The sequence below is a fragment of the Polypterus senegalus genome, unplaced genomic scaffold (genome assembly GCF_016835505.1).
Source record: "Polypterus senegalus isolate Bchr_013 unplaced genomic scaffold, ASM1683550v1 scaffold_5840, whole genome shotgun sequence".
NCBI lineage: Eukaryota > Metazoa > Chordata > Cladistia > Polypteriformes > Polypteridae > Polypterus > Polypterus senegalus.
This window is the reverse complement of record NW_024383740.1, coordinates 22,345-42,099: the sequence shown is the minus strand read 5'-3', so window position 1 is coordinate 42,099 and position 19,755 is coordinate 22,345. Positions and strand designations below refer to the sequence as shown.

The 19,755-nt window shown below is 35.4% G+C and overlaps 1 protein-coding gene across 1 annotated transcript; it reads left to right on the top strand.

Moving 5' to 3' along the window:
- The first annotated feature begins 8,671 nt into the window (after nt 1-8,671).
- LOC120521602 (collagen alpha chain CG42342-like) lies at nt 8,672-19,286 on the top strand. Its single transcript, XM_039743107.1, has 8 exons — nt 8,672-8,735; nt 12,709-12,800; nt 13,337-13,384; nt 13,474-13,500; nt 13,597-13,623; nt 18,415-18,450; nt 19,113-19,148; nt 19,239-19,286. The coding sequence occupies exons 1-8, from the start codon at nt 8,672-8,674 to the stop codon at nt 19,284-19,286; spliced, it is 378 nt and encodes a 125-aa protein (XP_039599041.1).
- Nucleotides 19,287-19,755: the final 469 nt, after the last annotated feature.

The following is a 19,755-nucleotide window of genomic DNA, read 5'->3' as shown; positions in this document are numbered from 1 at the left end:
TGATTCTGTGATCATCCACCACTGTTGTCTTCCGTGGATGTCCAGGTCTTTTTTTCGTTGCTGAGTTCACCAGTGCTTGCTTTCTTTCTCAGGATGTACCAAACTGAAGATTTTTCCACTCGTAATATTATAGCAAATTCTCTAATGGGTTTTTCTGTTTTGCAGCTTAAGGATGGCTTCTTTCACCTGCATGGGAGAGCTACTTTTGAACGCCTGTTGTCTGTTCACAGTAAAATCTTCCACATGCAAGCACCACACCTCAAATCACTCCAGGCCTTTTTTCTACTTAATTGATAATGAACATAACAACGGACTTGCCCACACCTGCTCATGAAATAGCCTTTGAGTCAATTGTCCAATTACTTTTGAGCCCCTGAAATGAAGGGATTGTATTCAAAAAAATGCTTTAGTTGCCTCACATTTGTATGCAATTGTTTTGTTCAACCCACTGAATTAAAGCTGAAAGTCTGGACTTCAACTGTATCTGAGTTGTTTCATTTAAAATTCATTGTGGTAATGTACAGAACCAAAATTAGAAAAAGTTGTTTCTGTCCAAATATTTATGGACCTAACTGTAGCAACTATGATAGGCTGAAGCCATGCCAAAATGGTATATGTACTAGGCTGTTCAATAATATGAAATGGGCATTTACAGTATGTTTTTTTGCTTTTATGCATATGTTAGTGGACTAACTCATTTTTTTCTTTCCTGTAATCATTCTTCCAAGTTCATTTCCCATAATATTTTTTCCAATGTGCTTCCACTTCAAGAGCTCAATCCACTGATGTTTTGTAAGTCTTCCAAAAATATATTTTGTTTGATTCAAACCAGTGGACTTTCAAATGAAATTTCCTGAAATCATAAATGCGCAGAATGGTTTTTGTCTCTAAAATTCAACCTGAAGCTATTAATTGAATTGATAAACATCTGTCCACTGTCCAATTAAAACTTGTAATCCTTAATATTAAGAGTTTAAAAGTGGAGTTACAGTTGTCTCCTTCATGATTTCGTTAGCAAAAAATGTGTATGAGGGATTAAGGCCTCCGAGATATATTTTGTTACACACTCTGCTTGGTGCAGGCTTACCATTAGGGTTTTTCAAGCTCACATGACATGTCATTGTAAATTGTCCTTTAATGTGATGTATTAATTTGATTTTATTTGGTCTTAGACCTTTATTTTTAAATGGTTCTAGAAGTTCTTATGTATTAACCATGTTGTGTTTTGCAAACAAATGCATAATTTTAGTCAAGCCTTTTTAAATATGTTTTATAATATAGGTGAACCAGGAAGGAAAGGAGAACGGGAGCTGTAAGTGTTACTTACAAATACAGAATACTAGAGCAACCCAGTGCTCTGTATTTATTTAAGACTTTTAAATTAATTTGAAAATACCATCTGAATGAAATATTTAAAAGTGGAAACAAAGATATGCTGTCAGTCTATGTACCCTGAGTTCTCTTCCCGGTCCTCCCTGTGTGGAGTTTGCATGTTCTCCTGTGTCTGCATGGGTTTCCTGGGTGCTCCGGTTTCTCCCATGGTCCAATGACATGCAGGTTAGGTGCATCGGCATCTCTAAATTGTCCCTAGTGTGTGCTTGGTGTATGTGTGTGCCCTGCGGTGGGCTGGCACCCTGCCCGGATTTGTTCCTGCCTTGTGCCCTGTGTTAGCTGGAATTGGCTTCAGCAGACCCCGTGGGCCCTGTAGGAGATATAGTGGGGTTGACAATAACTGACTGACTGTCTATGTACATTGCCAAGCCCAGATACTGACATAAAGATACTACAGTGCATTTTACAGGCTGACTTTAAACAATTTAAAAATACTGAATTACATGCATGCATCAGTGTTGAATGGTTAAAAATGTTATATGTTTACATGATTAAAAATGAAAAACATTTTTCTAATCTTCAATAAATGTTTTAATTAGGTAGTTTGTTTAGTGGTTAAGGCTTTAGACTAAAAACTCCTGCTATTGACACTGTATGACCATGATCAAGTCACTTCACCTGCCTGTGTTTCATTTGAAAAACAAAAAGAAATGTAACCAATTATATCTTAAATGTTGTAACTCAACTTCGATTTTCTAACATTCTTTTGTATTTAAAAATATTTCCAATATATCCAAAAAGAGAAATGAACCAGTTAATTAATATTTTTTAAGCAATCAATTATTAGCTGTGTATTTTGAACATCTATTAGAATTATCAATCTGCATGTTATGTGTGTTCTTGGTACATCAATGCAAGTGTGAAATGCACTGCTTGTACATGTACTAGTGATAATTTACCATAGACAAATTTTTAGACCACTGAGAATACTGGAACCCCATGACACAAACAACGTGAGGTCATACTACCCTATTCAGGAAACATCATCATACATATAGAGACACCAAGAATAAATTATTTATTTCATGGGTATCTTTACCACCGTCTTAAATATTGGAAAATTCTTTTTTTTTCATTGTTCTTTTTTTTATTGAATTTATTAAAAGCTAGTAACATTCCATGCAAACAAGTCAAATTAACAAAACTAAATTCAATTCAACCCTCACCAGAAAAGTGGGAAGAGAATCCTTTTTCCCAATATAAATGTTTATTGTAAAATATTATTTATTAGATCATGCCAGGTTTTTAAAAGTTTTGAATAGATCTGTTTAGTGAGAATTTGATTTTTCCTAAGTTCAAACAGTATATAATATCAGTTACCCACTGACTTAACAGAGGAGCATTTGGATTCCTAAAGTTGAGCAAGATAAGTCTACGTGGTATTAAGCCCATTTGAAGTACACCAAACACAGCTGTTAATAGATTAGAGTGATTGTGACATCAAAGCTGTCTGATAGGATTTATAGATTTTGATCCAGAATGATGTTAATTTAATACATGCCCAAAACATGTGACCCAGTGAGGCTAGAGCTTGATTGCAATTTTAGATGTTGGATCTTACCGGGAAACATTTTGGGCAATTTTAAATGAGATAGATGTGCTCGATAAAAGAATGAATTCTGTGCATGGCTGCCTTCCACTCCTTTTCTGAAATGTGGAGTAAGAGATCCTTTCCCACTGTATTCCGGATCTTTGAAAGGAAGGACTTTAAAAGTTTTATATATTATGAAATGCTGTCAAAACAGATCAATATTTATTCTAGTAGATGGAATTGAGAAAATTGAGCAGATTTTGTTTAGCAAATTTCTAATTTGGAAATAGTGAAAAATTATATTGATGGGAAGCTAAGTTTGGAGCATAATTGTTCATAGGATGTAAAGACATTATCTGTATACAAATCTCTTAGTGATTTAATCCTGTACGTTTTCCAAACATTAAAAACTGTGTAAGTCTGAGAGGTGTAAAAAGGTGGTTTCATGCAAAGGTGCCACAGATAAAGCTTCTATATCTTGAAGTACTTCCTACATTGGTTCCATATTCTGAGTCAATGAAGGACAATTGGGTTGTATAGTATATTGAAAATAACTTGTATATACTTGGGCACAAAGCAAGAAATATAAAGAAGTACTGCAGGATTTTGTTTCTATTTGGACCAAGTCTGTGTGTGTTCATGTGTCAATGACCAGGTCTTTATAGCTTGTATATTTGCTGCCTAGTAATAAAACTGAAAGTTAGAGCCATGCCACCTTCTGCTTTAGGTCATTGTAGGGTTGCCCTTTGGATGTGTGGCTATTTTGAATTCCAAATAAAAGAGCTTATGATTGAATCCAATTTCTTAATAAACGTTTTGTTAATGTATATGGGGATGTTGTGAAATTGAAAAAGAAGCTAAGGAAGGATATTCATCTTAACAGTGTTAATTTTCCCTGCTAAAGTGAGATGGAGGGTAGAGCATCGATGCATGTTTTGTTTAAGTTTTTCCATGCAGACAGCAGAATTTTGTTGAAAAACAGCTTTATGTTTACTTGTAGTGTTTACTTCTAGTTATTTAAAATGATTTGCGATGATAAAAGGAAGGTGTCCAATCTAATGTTGTGTGCTAGAGAGTTCACTGGAAAAGCAACATTTATTCAAATTAATTTTGAGTCCAGCTAACTTTAAAATTCTGCTAGTGCTGTTAGGACTGCAGACACAGTATTTTGTGTATCTAATATATATAGTACCATATCATCTGCATATAGTGATGTTTTCTGTTCAAGTCCTTCTCTGATAATCCCTTTATCTCAGAAGCATTTCCGAAAGTGAACTGCCAATGGCTCAATGGTGATTGCAAGTAGCATTGGTGCATCCTTTCTAGTACCACATTCTAGTTTGAAGTAGTCTGAAACTATGTTGGTAATACAAACTAAAGCTTCTGGACTGGGATGCAGTAGTTTGATCCATCCACATGCAGTGTGTTTGGCCCAAACCCACATTTCTGCAATGTAGTGAATAGTTAGTCCCATTCAACCATATCAAATACCTTTTCTGCATCCAAAGATAAAACATCCCCAGGGTGTTTGACTTTGCGGGTGAATATACTACATTAAATAAGCTTCGACGATAGAAAGCTAAATGTTTGCCTTTAATAAATCCGATTTGATCTTGTGATATTACCAAAGGAAGCACTTTTCACTTCTTCTAGCTAAAACTTTGGAGAGTATCTAACAGGTAGAATTTTGTTGTCTCTGGCTTCAATAAATGTTGCTAATAAAAGGGAGCTACCTTAATTGATTTTTTTTATAACATTTGGCAGGGTAGGCATTACCCATAATGATCACATATCACTGTTCAGAATCAGATACTACATCTGATACTACAAATTAAATTGTTCTACGTATTAAAATTCCCGCACCTCTAGTTTTTTTTGTATAGCTGAAGTGGAATATTTGTCCAGTCCGATCTCTTTGAAACCAAAACAGATTCTTGCTTAATAAGTAGATCTCTTGTAAAAATACTATCCTGGTGTCTAGACCCATTAGGTAAAATAATGCTTTTTCTCTTTAATTCATGATTGAGACCTTTGAATTCCAGTCACAAAATTCAATGTTTGGTCATAGAAACATTGCTTTTGAACTTTTGTTGACATTTTGTAGTCTTAAATTAAGGTAGTACATTACTAGATATGATAGCTATAACCTTAATTTCTAATTTGCCAGGAGTTATTGCTATGAAGCCTATTGTTGTGTTGGCACTTATAATGTAAGGGTTAAAAGGATAGATTAGACATAGCTTTCTCTCTTATTGCCCCTGCCCCCATTTTGCCTCCCATGAGGCTATATAACACATCACAGTCCCAGTCCTCTGACATACTTAGAGACAGGGCACATCGAAAACAAAACAAGCTCCCAAAGCAGGAGTGGTGTAGAGATATCTATTGGAAAAACAGTCCAAATACTATAAAACAAGAATGTAATCTGAAACATTTCCAAAAGAATAAACACAAGGAAAATTCTGTATTTGTAATACATTTAGTCCAATATACAACATGTTTAAAATCTTCTATATTTGTGTAGTATCCAATTATGTTTTGTCCAATGTAATTCAAACAAGTATATTTTAAAACAGAAAGGAGAACCTGGACCAGTAGGAGTTTCCGGTGTTCCTGGGCTTCCCGCAATCCAGTATGTTTATCCTTTTATAAATTTCTTAACTGTTGAAATATACAAGTTTTTAATGCTTTCTTTTACATTTGTTTTACTATTTTACAGGGAAGCCAGGAATAGATGGGAAACGTGGAGCTACAGGAAAAGATGTAAGAATTTTAATGTACACTTATTTTGTTGTGATTTAATTGTAATCCAGGTTTTTATTTACATTTTATTTATTTATATTTTATTTATTTATTATGTTATGTTCAATTTAATATTTATGGCATTTATGATCCATGGCTTTTACTGAACTGATTATGATCCCCTTAGGTACATTTTGCATCATATTTTAACTTTTACTTGCAGGGAGAAAATGGTTTTCCAGGAAAAGAAGGAGAGAAGGTATCATTTTTTATATCAATTTTAAATTTAATAAAACAATGATTTCATATCTATCACTACACATAATTCACCAAACATACCCTTGAACTGAACTTATTATTTTTTATAAAATTTGTAGACTGAGAAACTGGCACATTCGCTAATACCACTCTCCTCCAGTTTCCAATAAGCTGAGGTTAAACCTCAGCCCAGTCATTATCCATGAGGAGTTTCTGTATTTGCTCCTTGTACTTGTCTCTTTCTTTGTGCACTGCAGTTTTTTACAGTTTGTATATCCAGTTGCCCTGGTATGAATGAATGTGAATTCAAGAGTACACTGTGATGGACTTAACATTCACTCCAGATTCTCCTGTTACCCAGCCAATGTTTACTAAACCTACAATGGGACATCTTAATGTTTTTGTTACATAACTATTAGTAGTTTTCTTTATTCAATGTATTAACCACAATTAAGTTTTATTGTTTTTAATGTGTGTTACTAATTAAATAAAGCAGGTAATGTAATTAATGCTCTTTTTTTGGGGCAGGTGGATGGTAGATTGGTTAATGTAGCTGCTTCATGGGACTTAGGTGTGCAGTCACTACTTGTGTGGAGTTTTTATGTTCACTCCAGTAATGTAGATTTTACTTTAGGTCCTCCAGTCTTCCACCTGTCATTTAAAATGAACACATATCAGGAACTCTATACTGCTACATTATGAGTGAGTGAATGCTCTGTAATGGCTGACACTCTAAAACATTACAGTTAAAAAAAAATGTTGATTTTAAAATAGGAAGAGAATGTGATTGTGGTAGTCTGTCTAAAAATAGACATATTTATTGACATGATTTAACAGTCCTAATATTGTAGACAGTAATGGGTTCTGTGTAGGTATGAATGCAAAACCTGTCTGTAGAGCCAGAAAGAAAGTATACAAAAGCCATTTATGGAGAATATCTTCTTAGAAGACACTATATATAGCAGCTTCATGCTTTTTCTATGCAATTATTTTTACCAAACAATATGTTGTGTAAAATGTAATATATACAGGTAAAATTCCTTACAACAAATATCTTTACAATGAAATTTTCATTACAACAAAGTATTTTTTATGGTCCCGAAGTTTCCCCATATGACGTAGTATAGAAATCTTGTTACTACGTAAGTACATTCAGCAGATACTTTCATTACAACAAACTGCTCAAAAGACCTTAAAATGCCTGAATGAATCATCCACAGTGCAGTTAGTTCTGTGGCCGCAGCTTAGTTGTGTACAACAATCCCCAAACAGAAACATTGTAATTTTTTTTCTTTTTTCGAACTTTCATCATACTGTTTTTTTTTATTTCGCTTTTTTGTCTCCTGCGGTTTTCAGTGATACTTTTGCTTATTGCTCATCAATATTTGAAAACATCCAAACAAAGTTCAGAAAACTCACAATTTGAAGAAAAATTGATAACTGTGCTGCCCACAACATGCTTCCACTTTTAGATAATGTTCAGCGTGAATTCCTCTCACCCAATTGCACAGCAGTGCTTCAGCCATTGATTTGGGCATCATTTGCACTCTAATAGTGTATTATCAAAAGGAAATGCTGAGATTAATATTAACATGAAATGCTATTGAAATGATTGCAAACCCCCGTGCAAGTTAAAGAAAGCACTATAGTAACAAATACAGAATCTCATTACAACAAAATTTTCATTACAACAAAATATTTTTTAGGTCACTGGCAGTTCGTTGTATTAGAATTTTACCTGTGTTTTATTTTTTTAGCTATACAAGTTATGTTTTTGATAGAAAATCTTAATTTTTTTTTATCACAATCATGTAGTTCAATGAGGGCCAAATTATCCTGGCCATCACAGTAGCTAAGCCGCCCACACCCAGAGAATCAACAGTCACTTAGTGATGCAAGGGAAAGTGGCAGGACATCCAGGCTATCACTAACTACAGGATAACAGCACTGGCCTGTGATGGTGATGCCCCTTCCAAATGCATTGAACAACTTCTATGCATGGTTTGAGGCACAGAACAATATCATGGTAAGGAAGACCACCTATCCTCCAAATGAAAAAGTAGCTGATATCAAGAAGACCCATGGAAGGCTGTTTGACCAGATATTATCCCGAGCATGCTCAGAGAATGTGCAGATAAGTTGGCTGGATGTTTTCACTGTTCTCTTCAACATTTACCTGAGCAATGCCACTGTTCCAAAATGCTTCATGACTACTACCAACATTTCTGTTGTGAACAAGTTCTCAGTGTCCTGCCTCAACGACTATCATCCTGTTGCATTTACTAACATAATTCATGAAGTGTTTCAGAGGCTTCTAATGAAGTACACCAAAACCCTGCTGCCCCTCACTTGACATAGCCATCACCACCATTTGGCCCTCTCATCTGGACTAGAAGGACACATATGTGCAAATGATGTTATAGACTTTAGTTCAACAAAATGTATTCCTGAGCACCTGATTGGAAAGCTGCTGATGGGCCAGAACACCTCCTCTGTAAATTGATCCTAGACTTCTGACTGAAAGCTCAGTCAGTCAGGACTGGAAACAACATCTCCAGCACCACCACACTGAGCACTGGTGTCCACAGGGCTGTGTTCTTTGTTCACTGCTGTTCACTTTACTGACTCGCAGCTGTGCAGCAATGCACACCCCAAACCCATCATCAAGTTTGTTGACAACACAACTGTGTTGGTCCTCGTTTTCGAATGATGAGTCAACATACAGAGGGGAGGACAGAGGTTATCGGGATGGCACAAAACAACCTGTCTGTGAACATATACAAAATGATTGTTGACTTCAGAAGATCTAGAAGTAACCACTGTCTGCTGTACACCGACAGCTCAAGTGTAGAGACCCTCAAGAGAATTTACTTCCCAAGGCAAAGGGAAAGCCCAGCTCCCATCATCCCATGCTCACTACCTTCTACAGAAAGACTATTGAGAGCATCCGTGCAGCTGCATCACTGTCCAGTTTAATTGCACATCACACTTTCTCACCAATTAGATCATGTCTTTATATTTATTATCTATATATAATCACTAAGGCACGCAAGACAGTGAGCGCAAGAAGACAGGGAGCCACCCCCGCCAACTCACAGTGCCCCCCCTTTGCCAACTCTAAGACCATGGGAAACGCCGACAGAGCCCCCCAATTCTAACCTCCTGCCACACATGGGATACAGACAGAGCCACACACCAACTGTAACCGCCCCTCCCACGCCCGGGTGCTCCCAAGGCATGTGCACTGCCTGCCTGTGCCCACACGCAACAACTCACCAAACAGCCTCACTGCTCTGCCTGTGCAAAAGTCCACATGCACCTCTGAGCCACATTGACCTTTCACTACACGCAAGACAGAGAGCCCCCCCCCAACTCTAACAGAGCCCCTGCCCATGTGTACGCACAAGAGCCACAACGCCACTCTAACCCTCCTCACACGCCATGGGGAACGCACACAAACCCCCTCCCCAACTCTAACCCTCCGAGGCTTCCAACATCGCCTCGAGGCAATTATATGATGACATCACTTCTCAATTGTCACTTGAGCAACTCCGGACGGACCCATATTAAGCATCACCAACAAGACTCACTGCACCTTAATGAACAATTGCTGAAACTTATCCCAAATGACGTAACTTTCACCAGCATTGACCCATCACTCGACTAATCGTAGATCAACTTGCATTCCCCGAAGAATTTCTTAATAGTCTTCCTCCCACTGGCATGCCTCCGCATAAACTCAAAATTAAAATTGGTTCAGTCATCATGCTTCTTTAGGAACCTCATGCCAGCAAAAGGTCTCTGTAATGGCACTAGACTTTCTGTTACCAGCATACACTGCAATGTACTGGAGTAAGACTGTCAAATCTGTACCTCACAAACTGTCCTTATTCCCGGATTTCCTGACCCCATCAGATTCTAATTTTTTCCTTTTATTTTTACATGCAGACAATTTCCTGTTAGATTGGCGCTGAATGACTGGCACAAGGACAAACTTTAAAAAATATGCCTGTATCTCAAAACCTGTTTTCACTCACGGACAATTGTATGTTGCTCTCTCCAGAGTTCCATCTTTTCATTCACTGACAGTTGTATCCTCAAACCCTCCCCATTTGGACAACTGTGTCTTTCAGGAAGTGTTCACTCATCAATAAATAATCGCTTGTTGGCTAGTTTTATTTATTATCATACTGTTACTTTCTTCCTACTTCCAGTTCATGTTTACATCTGTTCCTTCTATTAAGGTTTTGCTTGCATTTTGGCACAACCTGCTAATCTTTTGCACCTGTAGATACTAAATGTGTACTGGTCGGCGCCTGTCTTCTTGCTATACCACTATCTGTTTTTTGCACTGTCCTGCAATGTTTGCACATGGTTGCATACAAGCACTTATGTTAAAATGTGTATTTTTTTTTCTATATTCCTGTGTTCTATGTAACACAGTGGTCCTAGAGGAATGTTGTTTCATTTCACTGTGTACTATACTAACTGTATATGGTTGAAATTACAGTAAACGTACTACTACTGCTACTGCTACTAGCTGTATCTTAATACAGAGGCATAGTGACAGGACAGGCCAGGCAGAAAATTGCCTTGCCCCATTTACATAGATACTCATTGCAAACCCCCAAAAAAGAATTGACTATAATGACACAGTTCTTTTTTTGGTTTTGCTCCAATCTCATTAGGAAGTTTATTTGATGAACAGATATTTATTCAGATTAGATTAGACAGCAATATTAGATTTAATCAGTGTTGTTTTGCATAATTCATGAGTATTTATGAGTCTGGGAGAAAAGGGAAAAAAAAGAACAGACAGAAGAGAAGAGTTGACAGTATTTAAGTAGTGGAAAGATTGTCTCAAATTGTTTAGACAATTCAATCATTTATAATTCAACATCCATCTCCAGGCTCCACTGTAGTCACTGCACAGCCAAAATTGCAGCACCAGTTCAGCCACAGGTGAGTTGGTAACAGTGAGACAGCAGTCTAAGAAGTCAAATTTAGTCCCCAGGCACCCAACGTCACCAGTTTGGGACACAGAACAGATTCTCAGCACTTTTTATTTACTTTCACTTACTTAGTTTTTTAAAATGTGCTTTATTCTATGATTGTTGTTTTCCTTTTTCTATACAAATGTTGTATTTATTGTATTGTTTATTTATATAATCTGTTTTTAAAAAAATTAAAATAAAAATTTATATTTGTTATATATAAATATTACATATTATATATTATAAGTTTGTAGTGATGGCACATTCAACCATAAGACCTGGGCACACAGACATGTGCTTAGAACTCTGCGCTATTTCAAAAGCTTGAACTGACTGCTTAAAGAATGATTTTGCTAACAGGAGTAGCAGCCTGACATGTAAAACAAGAAAAATGCTGGTATACAAAATATACAAGTTGAAGTGACTCTCTCAGGCTAAACTTGAATCAGTAAACTAGTCCGTGATTGAAGTCATACAGGATGTTTGTCTACTGTATTTGTTTACGGCAGGCAGTGTGCAAGAGAAACTTGATTAGGTACAATGGATTTAATTATCCTATTCATTGATTATTAACATTTATAATAGTTTTGGTTTTACCCATAAGACAAACAAATAAAAAACTTTTGAAGAAAAAGTCTACACTATGTTGAAGATTTATTTTAACAACATAGTACATCCTTTAGAGGAGCCTGCCGTCACTTAAACTCCATTTTTGATGCTGAAGCATTGCATTACTACTTTACCACTTTAACTGAGATAACTTCAAATTAAATCTAATATCTTTCTTTGTTTTATGGATGGGTAGGAGAGGGTATATAATATGTTATGAATAAGATGTAGTATTTTATACATGTTGTGCAATTGTCATATAATTTATTGTAATGCAATTTTTGAAATCAATTTAATTAAATTTATAAAGAAAAAATTATTTGATTTATGCAGATATGAATGAAAGAAAACAGAATTTGTTCTGAAAGCAAATAAATAATTATACATATTATGAATAATTAAACAAAACTTTAAAAAGAAAATGAAGCAGAAACAAGCACTATGCTTCACTTTTTGTATATTTCTTATTTTTACACTGTCTATTTCCCAAACTGACCTCAAAAGCCTGACAGGCAAAGGACAACACTTTTTAATATCAGAAGTTTGTTTTACAGAAATAAACAAGTGCTAAAGATCAGTTATTCTGCCTTATTTACACAAAAGAGATTTTAATGGGTTTTTTTGCCTAGATTATTCTTCACCCTGTTTTATATTTCTAGCAATCATTTTAACATCAGGAAACTGTATAACATTCTAAATTTAGAAAACAGATCTCTGAAGAGTGTAGTCTAATTCTTGCTAATCAGACTTTTTCGTCTTTTTCATTTACTGAAAATACGCATCATTTAAATTTAAGCTATTATACTTTTCTGGGAAATGACATAACTGATTGGTAATGATTGACTCGTTTCCCTTTGAGTTAGCAGTGAATGCAGCATGGAATGCAAGCACCTCTAAAACACTCAGCTGTGTTCAGACTTACATATTTAATTGAATTGCTCCCTTGGCAAAGCTGTGAAGATTGTTAATCTTAATATGTTGCATCCAGGACATCACTAAAGACTATTAATTTTTAAATGTATTTGTTGTTTTTAATGCTTGGCAGGGGCAAAAGGGGAAATGGATCTCCAGGAAAAGATGTAAGTACACTAAATTGTTTTTACTTGATCAGGCAGGATGCATATGAATAATAACAATTAATTTATCCAGCCATTTTAAACCTAACAAAATTTTTCTTCTTAGGGAAAGATGGAGCAAAAGGAGAGCAAGGTCTACCAGGTTTACCAGGACCTCCTATGCTGCTAAACTTCCCCACCATAGCTACACCAGAAGAGGTAAGCAAAGTGCCTGAATATTCTTAGTTTATATTTTCTTTAATATAAATTATATTAGTAACTCTTATGTCATGTGAAATGAAACCAGGTAAGTGTCTTACTGCCTCTGTTCTCTTTTATAGAACATTGGTTCTGACCTGATTTTATTGTGCTTTCTTCAATACATGAAAACAATAATTGTGAAAATTCCAAATAATGAATTTCAACTTTTGTAATTATTGACTTTGTGATATAATTATATGCTATTTATTATTAGTGACTAGATGTCTGAACCCTGGTACTACAAGACTTCTTTCTTTTACTGTACATATTGTACAATGTCAGTTTATGTAAAATAGCTGAATATTTCTTCTTTTTTAGGCTTAGAATTTGTTTATCTTTATCTTTATTGGTGTAATTAATGAGTAAACCACACAGCATGTGGTGGACATCAAATGATATTTTTGAAAGCTACTTGCATAAATCTAAACAAAGACATTATTTCCAAATTCAATGTTTGTTTTCTTCCAAGTCAATAACATCTTATTATGTTTTAGGATGCACCAGGTCCACCAGCCCATGCCTTAAATACAATTAGAATTCCAGTGAGTTTGTAGTTTATACTGACAATTTATAATTTATAACATTAGACTGTATATGATGTGTATAATAACATATAATTACTTTTATTAAGGGTCCTCCAGGAAACCCAGGGATGAAGGTACATTTTCTACTTTGACTTTTATGGTAAAGTGTATTCTAAACCTTAAAAGAATTGTTAAAGCTGGTCCAAAAATTGTATTTTTGGTTGTTTTAGGGAGAAAAGGGAGAAAAAGGTGAAAAGGTAAGAGTTCATGATGGTCCATAGTATAATGTTTGTAAAAGTCCTATTTTTTCTCCTTCGCTCATGAAATATAAAGTATCATATGCTACACACTTGCTTATCTGTTGTATAATCGTATGATGAAGTTTCAGAACCACTTCAGAATTTACTTTCAAGGACATAAGGGCCGAGGGGTGGCCACTGCCTTCACATATTACTTACTTTTAAATTATTTCTAAATAATAAAGGAAATACACAAATACATTAACACCATAAGAACACATAAGGTGCATTTTATGATCATTTCAGCAAGAAGGTACCTATTCTGTTCCTCTTCTTCAGCAAATCAATACATCACCCCTAAACAGAATATTTTGAAAAGCACTATTTTACTACAGTAATTTATTTATGTGATGTTAAAGGAGAATTTTTTTTTTATTTTTTAATGTTAAATGTATTATCCATATATAGAATTTTTCATTATTAGGGGTGTCCAGTTAGCATAGGGATTGACAAGGACAAATACTCTATCCAGCTGACAGACAATAGCAGAGTTGTCCATATAAGACCAGGGAAGACAGAAACTCACATATGAGTGTACTTATTTATGTTGATTTAGGTTGAAAAGAGCCAGCAGATGGTGTCATTTTAGAGGGTGCCTTAGAAGATAATAGTCAATTATCATAGCAGTAAGGCAGGGAAGGACTCAAAGAATACTATAGGACAGTAACATTTTTGGCATAAAACATTTGGTGGGGCAATTTTTCTTTATGTGTGCAGACTTCTAAAGTTAAAATTAATTTACCCAACTCACAGCATAAGTCTCTCTTTGTTCTAATGCCTTTCTAATGATGAACAAGATCACATATCATTCACATCCAATAATGGGATGCTGGTTCCTGTTCTATCTTAATTGGCAGATAAAATGTATTATTATGATTCACTTTGGACATTATCATAATCTGACAAAATATAGCAATACAGATTTAAATGAAGCTCAGGATAATATATTAGTTATGAACTGCCTAAATTGAAACAGCATTGAAACTGAAGACCTTTGAGGCCACAATAACACAAATAAAACATATAGACTAAATGCAAGGCATGACTTGAGCAAAAAAGTTTAGGGCTACCAGGTTTTTTCTGGACAGTGCAAACAAACTAAAAACAATTTGCTACATATGTTAATTTTGCACTATGACCATGTATCACACTGCTGGATTATTTTCTAAAAGTGGAAGGAGCATGGTTTTGATATTAGGTTTGTAGGTTAACTTTTCCTCTGTATGAATTTGTTTAATGGCTGCTTACCTAAAGCACTTGTCACTTGTTTTGGTCAATTTTTGTAACCAGCCTTGTAACCCTTGATTCAAAATAGAACCTAACTGATGTTTTACTCAATGACCTAATCTGTAGGTCACTTTGGCATAAACATCTGGCAAATAATAAATGTAAATGTAAATGGAGCACACATAAGACTTTTTCAAATTTAGTGCCATCAGGCAGTCCCCCATTAGTACAGTATATGAAAATCAAGACTCTATTCAGCCCATATGTATTCTGATCACTGTAATGTCTTATGCACTAATCATTCCTCATAATGATCTCCTTTCTTACCATTCCAAATTACTTTGACTACCTTTGAGGAGTAAATGGCAGTAATTAAGAGTTGTACCCCTCCAGCCCCATCATAAAACTGGAAAGCTGCATGTACGCCAAAGGGTAAACTTAAAACATGACAGGGACATTTAGAGCAAACTGCATGAGGTGGAAAAAGGCTTGCTGAACCCAGTACAAAGAAACTTTCACATAACAGAACAAGTGGTATTTTTCTAGGTAAGTATTACATAAGATAGAAGCTTGAGAAGTTAAAACAAGGTAAATTACCAAGGGAATCGTTTTACTTATTTTACATGACATTGATAAGAAGTGTCCCACTGACCATTAATGTAAAATGACACTTCCCCAAGATTCCTCCAGCAGGCAAGAGGGAAGTAGGAAAGATTAACTATTAACTAATGATTCACTGCTGACACAGACAAGCCTAGCAGGGGGTAAGGAAATTTTCGCCTAGTGTCCGGGGGCCTCATGTATAATGCCGCATGAGAACTCACACTTTAACATGAAGTAAGCACAAAGGGGGAATGTGCACGACAGAAAACCATATGCATATATCTGTGCGTTTCACCAACTTCCACGCTCTTCCGCTACATAAATCCTGATCAGTGTGAAAAGTAACGCACGGGCAGCCTGCTGTCTGGCCCCAACTCCTCCCAGAATTACGCTTTGAATGTGAAAATCAATATAAATAGCTCTTTAAGCTCAGCCTTCTGTGAAAAGGCAATGACAAAAGCAAGAGGGCAAATAGAAGAATTTCAGTGAATACCAAGTGGAGGCAAAGAAAATGTACTATTTGTTGGTTTAAACAGTGCTATAAACAAAAAAGGAAGTTGGAAGTTGACATAGTGTGTCGGAGAAACTCAAAAGCTCACGTTCACAAAGTCGCACAGTGCCCAAAAATTAAAAGAAGTTGTCAGATATCAAAGACGCATGAAAAGGCGAAATTGTAGCCCACCGTCCGAGTATCATATGAAAGCTTATTAGGTACAAAGAAAAAAAATAAGGGACACAGTGGTGAAAAAGCATGAAATGTCAACTTTAATCTCTAAATTTCCACTTTAATCACGTAGTTTATTTTGTCATTAAAGTAGAACATCATAAACTTAATCTTAAAATCATTTAATTTACTAGTTTCTCAATCCCATCATAACTAAAGTAGCACATTAAATGCTTTATTTTGTATTTGATCTTCATGTGCTCTATGTGTGTGAATCACTAAATGTTTCCGGCTTTCTTCCTCTGACTGGACACAGAATTCATTACATTTGTGATATTACAGCTCTCTGAATAATTAAAATACTGAGATCTATATGTGATATCATTTCATGATATTAGGAGTTAAATCATGTTTTTAAACATGGGAACACGGTGGTGCAGTGATTGTTCATGTCTCATGCTACCTTCAATGAAATGCTGTATTGCAGCAGTACTGTCTCTTTCAAACGTACTAACCTCCAATTCCTGTCTTTACTTTTCTTTCTCCAAATACCCAGTCGCCACGCTAATCAGCTCTGTAATAGACGCTGTATCTGTAAGCTTTTGAACGCCAATTCTTCAAAACTTTCATGGAACACCAAAATATCTTAGAATAATTAAACATGTTCTACTATCTATCTATCCTTCCAGTGTCACATCAGCACCAGCAAGAATACAGCACGAGGCAGGAACAATCTAGAACGGAGTGCCACGCTACCAGCGCCATGCACCGAGTTAAAGTTTAAAGTAAAGTTAAAGTTTTATCTGTATAATAAAATAAACATATTTTGCTGCATTTCATTTTAAAAATTGATATCGCCATCATATGTAAATATGCGCTTTATAAAGTGGCTCAGGTTGTGCAATATTATAACTGTAGCAAGTTTACAGTGAGGAGATTGTACTAATAAGTACAAACAGTTCTACAAGGAGCACTTGATGGACTGATTGAGTGTGTTTAGACTTCTTGGATGAAACTGTTTCTGAACCGCAAGTTCAGTACTGGAAAGGCTCTAAAGCGCTTTGTCATATGAGAGCAGTTCAATAGTCAGCATGGCTGAGGCAACGGTGCTTGATGCTGTATACCGATAATTTTTCCGATCAGCTGCTGTACAGCTGTGATTCCACTCAGTGATATAAATACTCCAAGTGGTGCAGAGAGTAATATGGAAAAGATGTTCCAATGTGGGGTCCGAGGTGCAGTGAGAGTAACAACGCTAAAGCAGTTATGGTATTTGGAATAGTTTGACCATTCTGTGACCATTTTATTGTTACAGATTTATTACAATCAAATGCATTAAACTAATAAACAATATGGTTAATTTCAGTGTATTTATAAAGCTGCGCAGGGATGTAGATCTAAAAAGAAAGGATAACCACACAAGAACAGTAGCACTGCTTTGACGCTGGTGCCCCCAGTCTGCAAAACCAAGCAGAGAACTTCATATACAGGGTATGAGCTACCGTGGAAATGTCGTGACTTTACACCAAGTTTAGGTTTTATACATCCCGATTTGAACGTGGAAACATTCTTACGCAACATTTTTGTGCGTACGCACTGTTTATACATGAGGCCCCTGGAGGTCATAATATGTGATAGTGAAGCTGGAGTTTTATAGTGTAGGATCAACCCTTATTCCAGAATTGAAACCCTGCTGATGTTTCATGAGCATTTCCTGGCCTTTATGATTTGAAACTAAATGTCAGGATGTGATGTGGGTGAACACTCACAGGCAAGGAAATAGCCACAGAGGGGAGAGAAAAAGGATAGAGTAAGGTGGAATTTAGTGTTCTGGTGAGTTATATATTATAGGAAATACAGGAAAATTTGACCTCAACCTGCAAACAGAGGTAAAGCCTCTGTGCATAATCAAATGAGCCTGCACTGTTTAATTTTATCTTGGTTTCTTTGTACATTGTGCCTCCCTACAAAATTAATTTTTATTCTGTTTGCAGCTGAATAAATCACATCAATTGTCTGCTTTTGTTGGCTGTAATTCTGGTTACAGTGGCTACTAAATGGCTCTATAAATATACAGTAAATGAGTATTATCCCACCATTCAGCCATCCATGCATGTATTGTTAAGACTAGAGCCATAGATACTGCAACTATTAACAAGCGGGATTTGTTTTATTGCTGGAATCATTTTTTATTTTATAGTTATTTAAAAAAAGAAACTGCATCAGTTCAAACTTGTTTCTGAAAATATTTACAGGGTGATCCTGGTCCTGGAAAAGCAATTGAAATGAAGGTAATTTTAAATAAACTTAAGCGCCAGCATAATTTATGTTGAATCCATTCACACTTATACAAGTGTGTTCATGATTTATGCAGCCAGATATAACTTATAAGAGTAGTGTTCATTATGCCAGTGAATCTTTTCATGCCTTGAAAACCTCTCCATTCCACCTTCATCCATATTGGGCCTATACTAATGGAGGCCAAATGGCCACTGTCAGTATGTCCTAATCTCTTACTATTTTAGTTAATTATTTCAGTTAATTATTCCTGTTTTTAACATTAATATAAAGCTCTAAATATTCCTCTAGGGGAATATACTGTATATGAAATAAAAAAGTAATAAAAAATACTTGTATAAAGTAATGAGGTAGTGTGTCATTTCCCAGACAATATCACTTACCAGATCACATAATGCACATGCCATTGTAATACAGTATGTAAAGAAATGTACGATGCTAGAAAAAAAGCTGCAAAGTAAAATCAGGTGTGACAGTTGGCGGAGGTATAAATTACCACATTAAAAACAGCTAAATACCTGTATTTGTATGAAATGGTTGACACAATGCAGTGTATTTTCTGCATGTAAGATTTAATTTTATTTTTATTTTATTCAAATATATAAACTTATGTCATTCATAGTATTTATTTATTTGTTCTTCTGTTTAAATCCAGGATATAGAAAAAATGTTTGAAGCCTATGGTATTAAGGTAGGTTGTTTCTGCCATGTAAGTGATACACTGAATTTAACAAGCAGTGAATATTTTGATGTTTGTGCTAAATTACTTTTCTTTTTGCAGTTATCTCTTCTCAGAGGCCTGGTTAACAAGCTTCTGCAGGAGGGATGAAGAAGTTCTTCAACAGCTCACAAGCCCTAAAAAAGCTAAATCTGAGAGAAAAAAACAGGTTTACAAGCAGACTACTGATTATACTGTAAGTGACTATTGTATTAATGCATTATATTTACAGAAGAAATAAATGTTGTTTCATAGTGAATTTTAATGTCATGATGGTCCTGTTTTATTCATTATTCTAAAACTTTAAGAGCTATAATTCCATAGCTGAGTTTACCTATGTAACACTTAATCAGATACACTGTTGTTTGAAAACCTTATTCCTGAAACAATCCAGAAAAGTTAAATAGTAAAATAACAATAAGCTGCAAACAGGACAGTTTTAACATTTACAAGTACACACCATCTACCAGAGATAGTGAAAATAACAAATGTAGCTAACTCATCCCCAAAGAAAACAGGGTGGGCAAATGACCCCTGTTTAAAGGGGAAACATTAAACACATGTCATCCACATATACATT

Coding starts and splice junctions, on each gene's coding strand:
- LOC120521602 (XM_039743107.1), top strand. CDS start 8,672: ATGGCACAAAACAACCTGTCTGTGAACATATACAAAATGATTGTTGAC. Junction 12,801..13,336: donor CCATAGCTACACCAGAAGAG/GTAAGCAAAGTG, acceptor ATTATGTTTTAG/GATGCACCAGGTCCACCAGC. Junction 18,451..19,112: donor GAAAAGCAATTGAAATGAAG/GTAATTTTAAAT, acceptor GTTTAAATCCAG/GATATAGAAAAAATGTTTGA.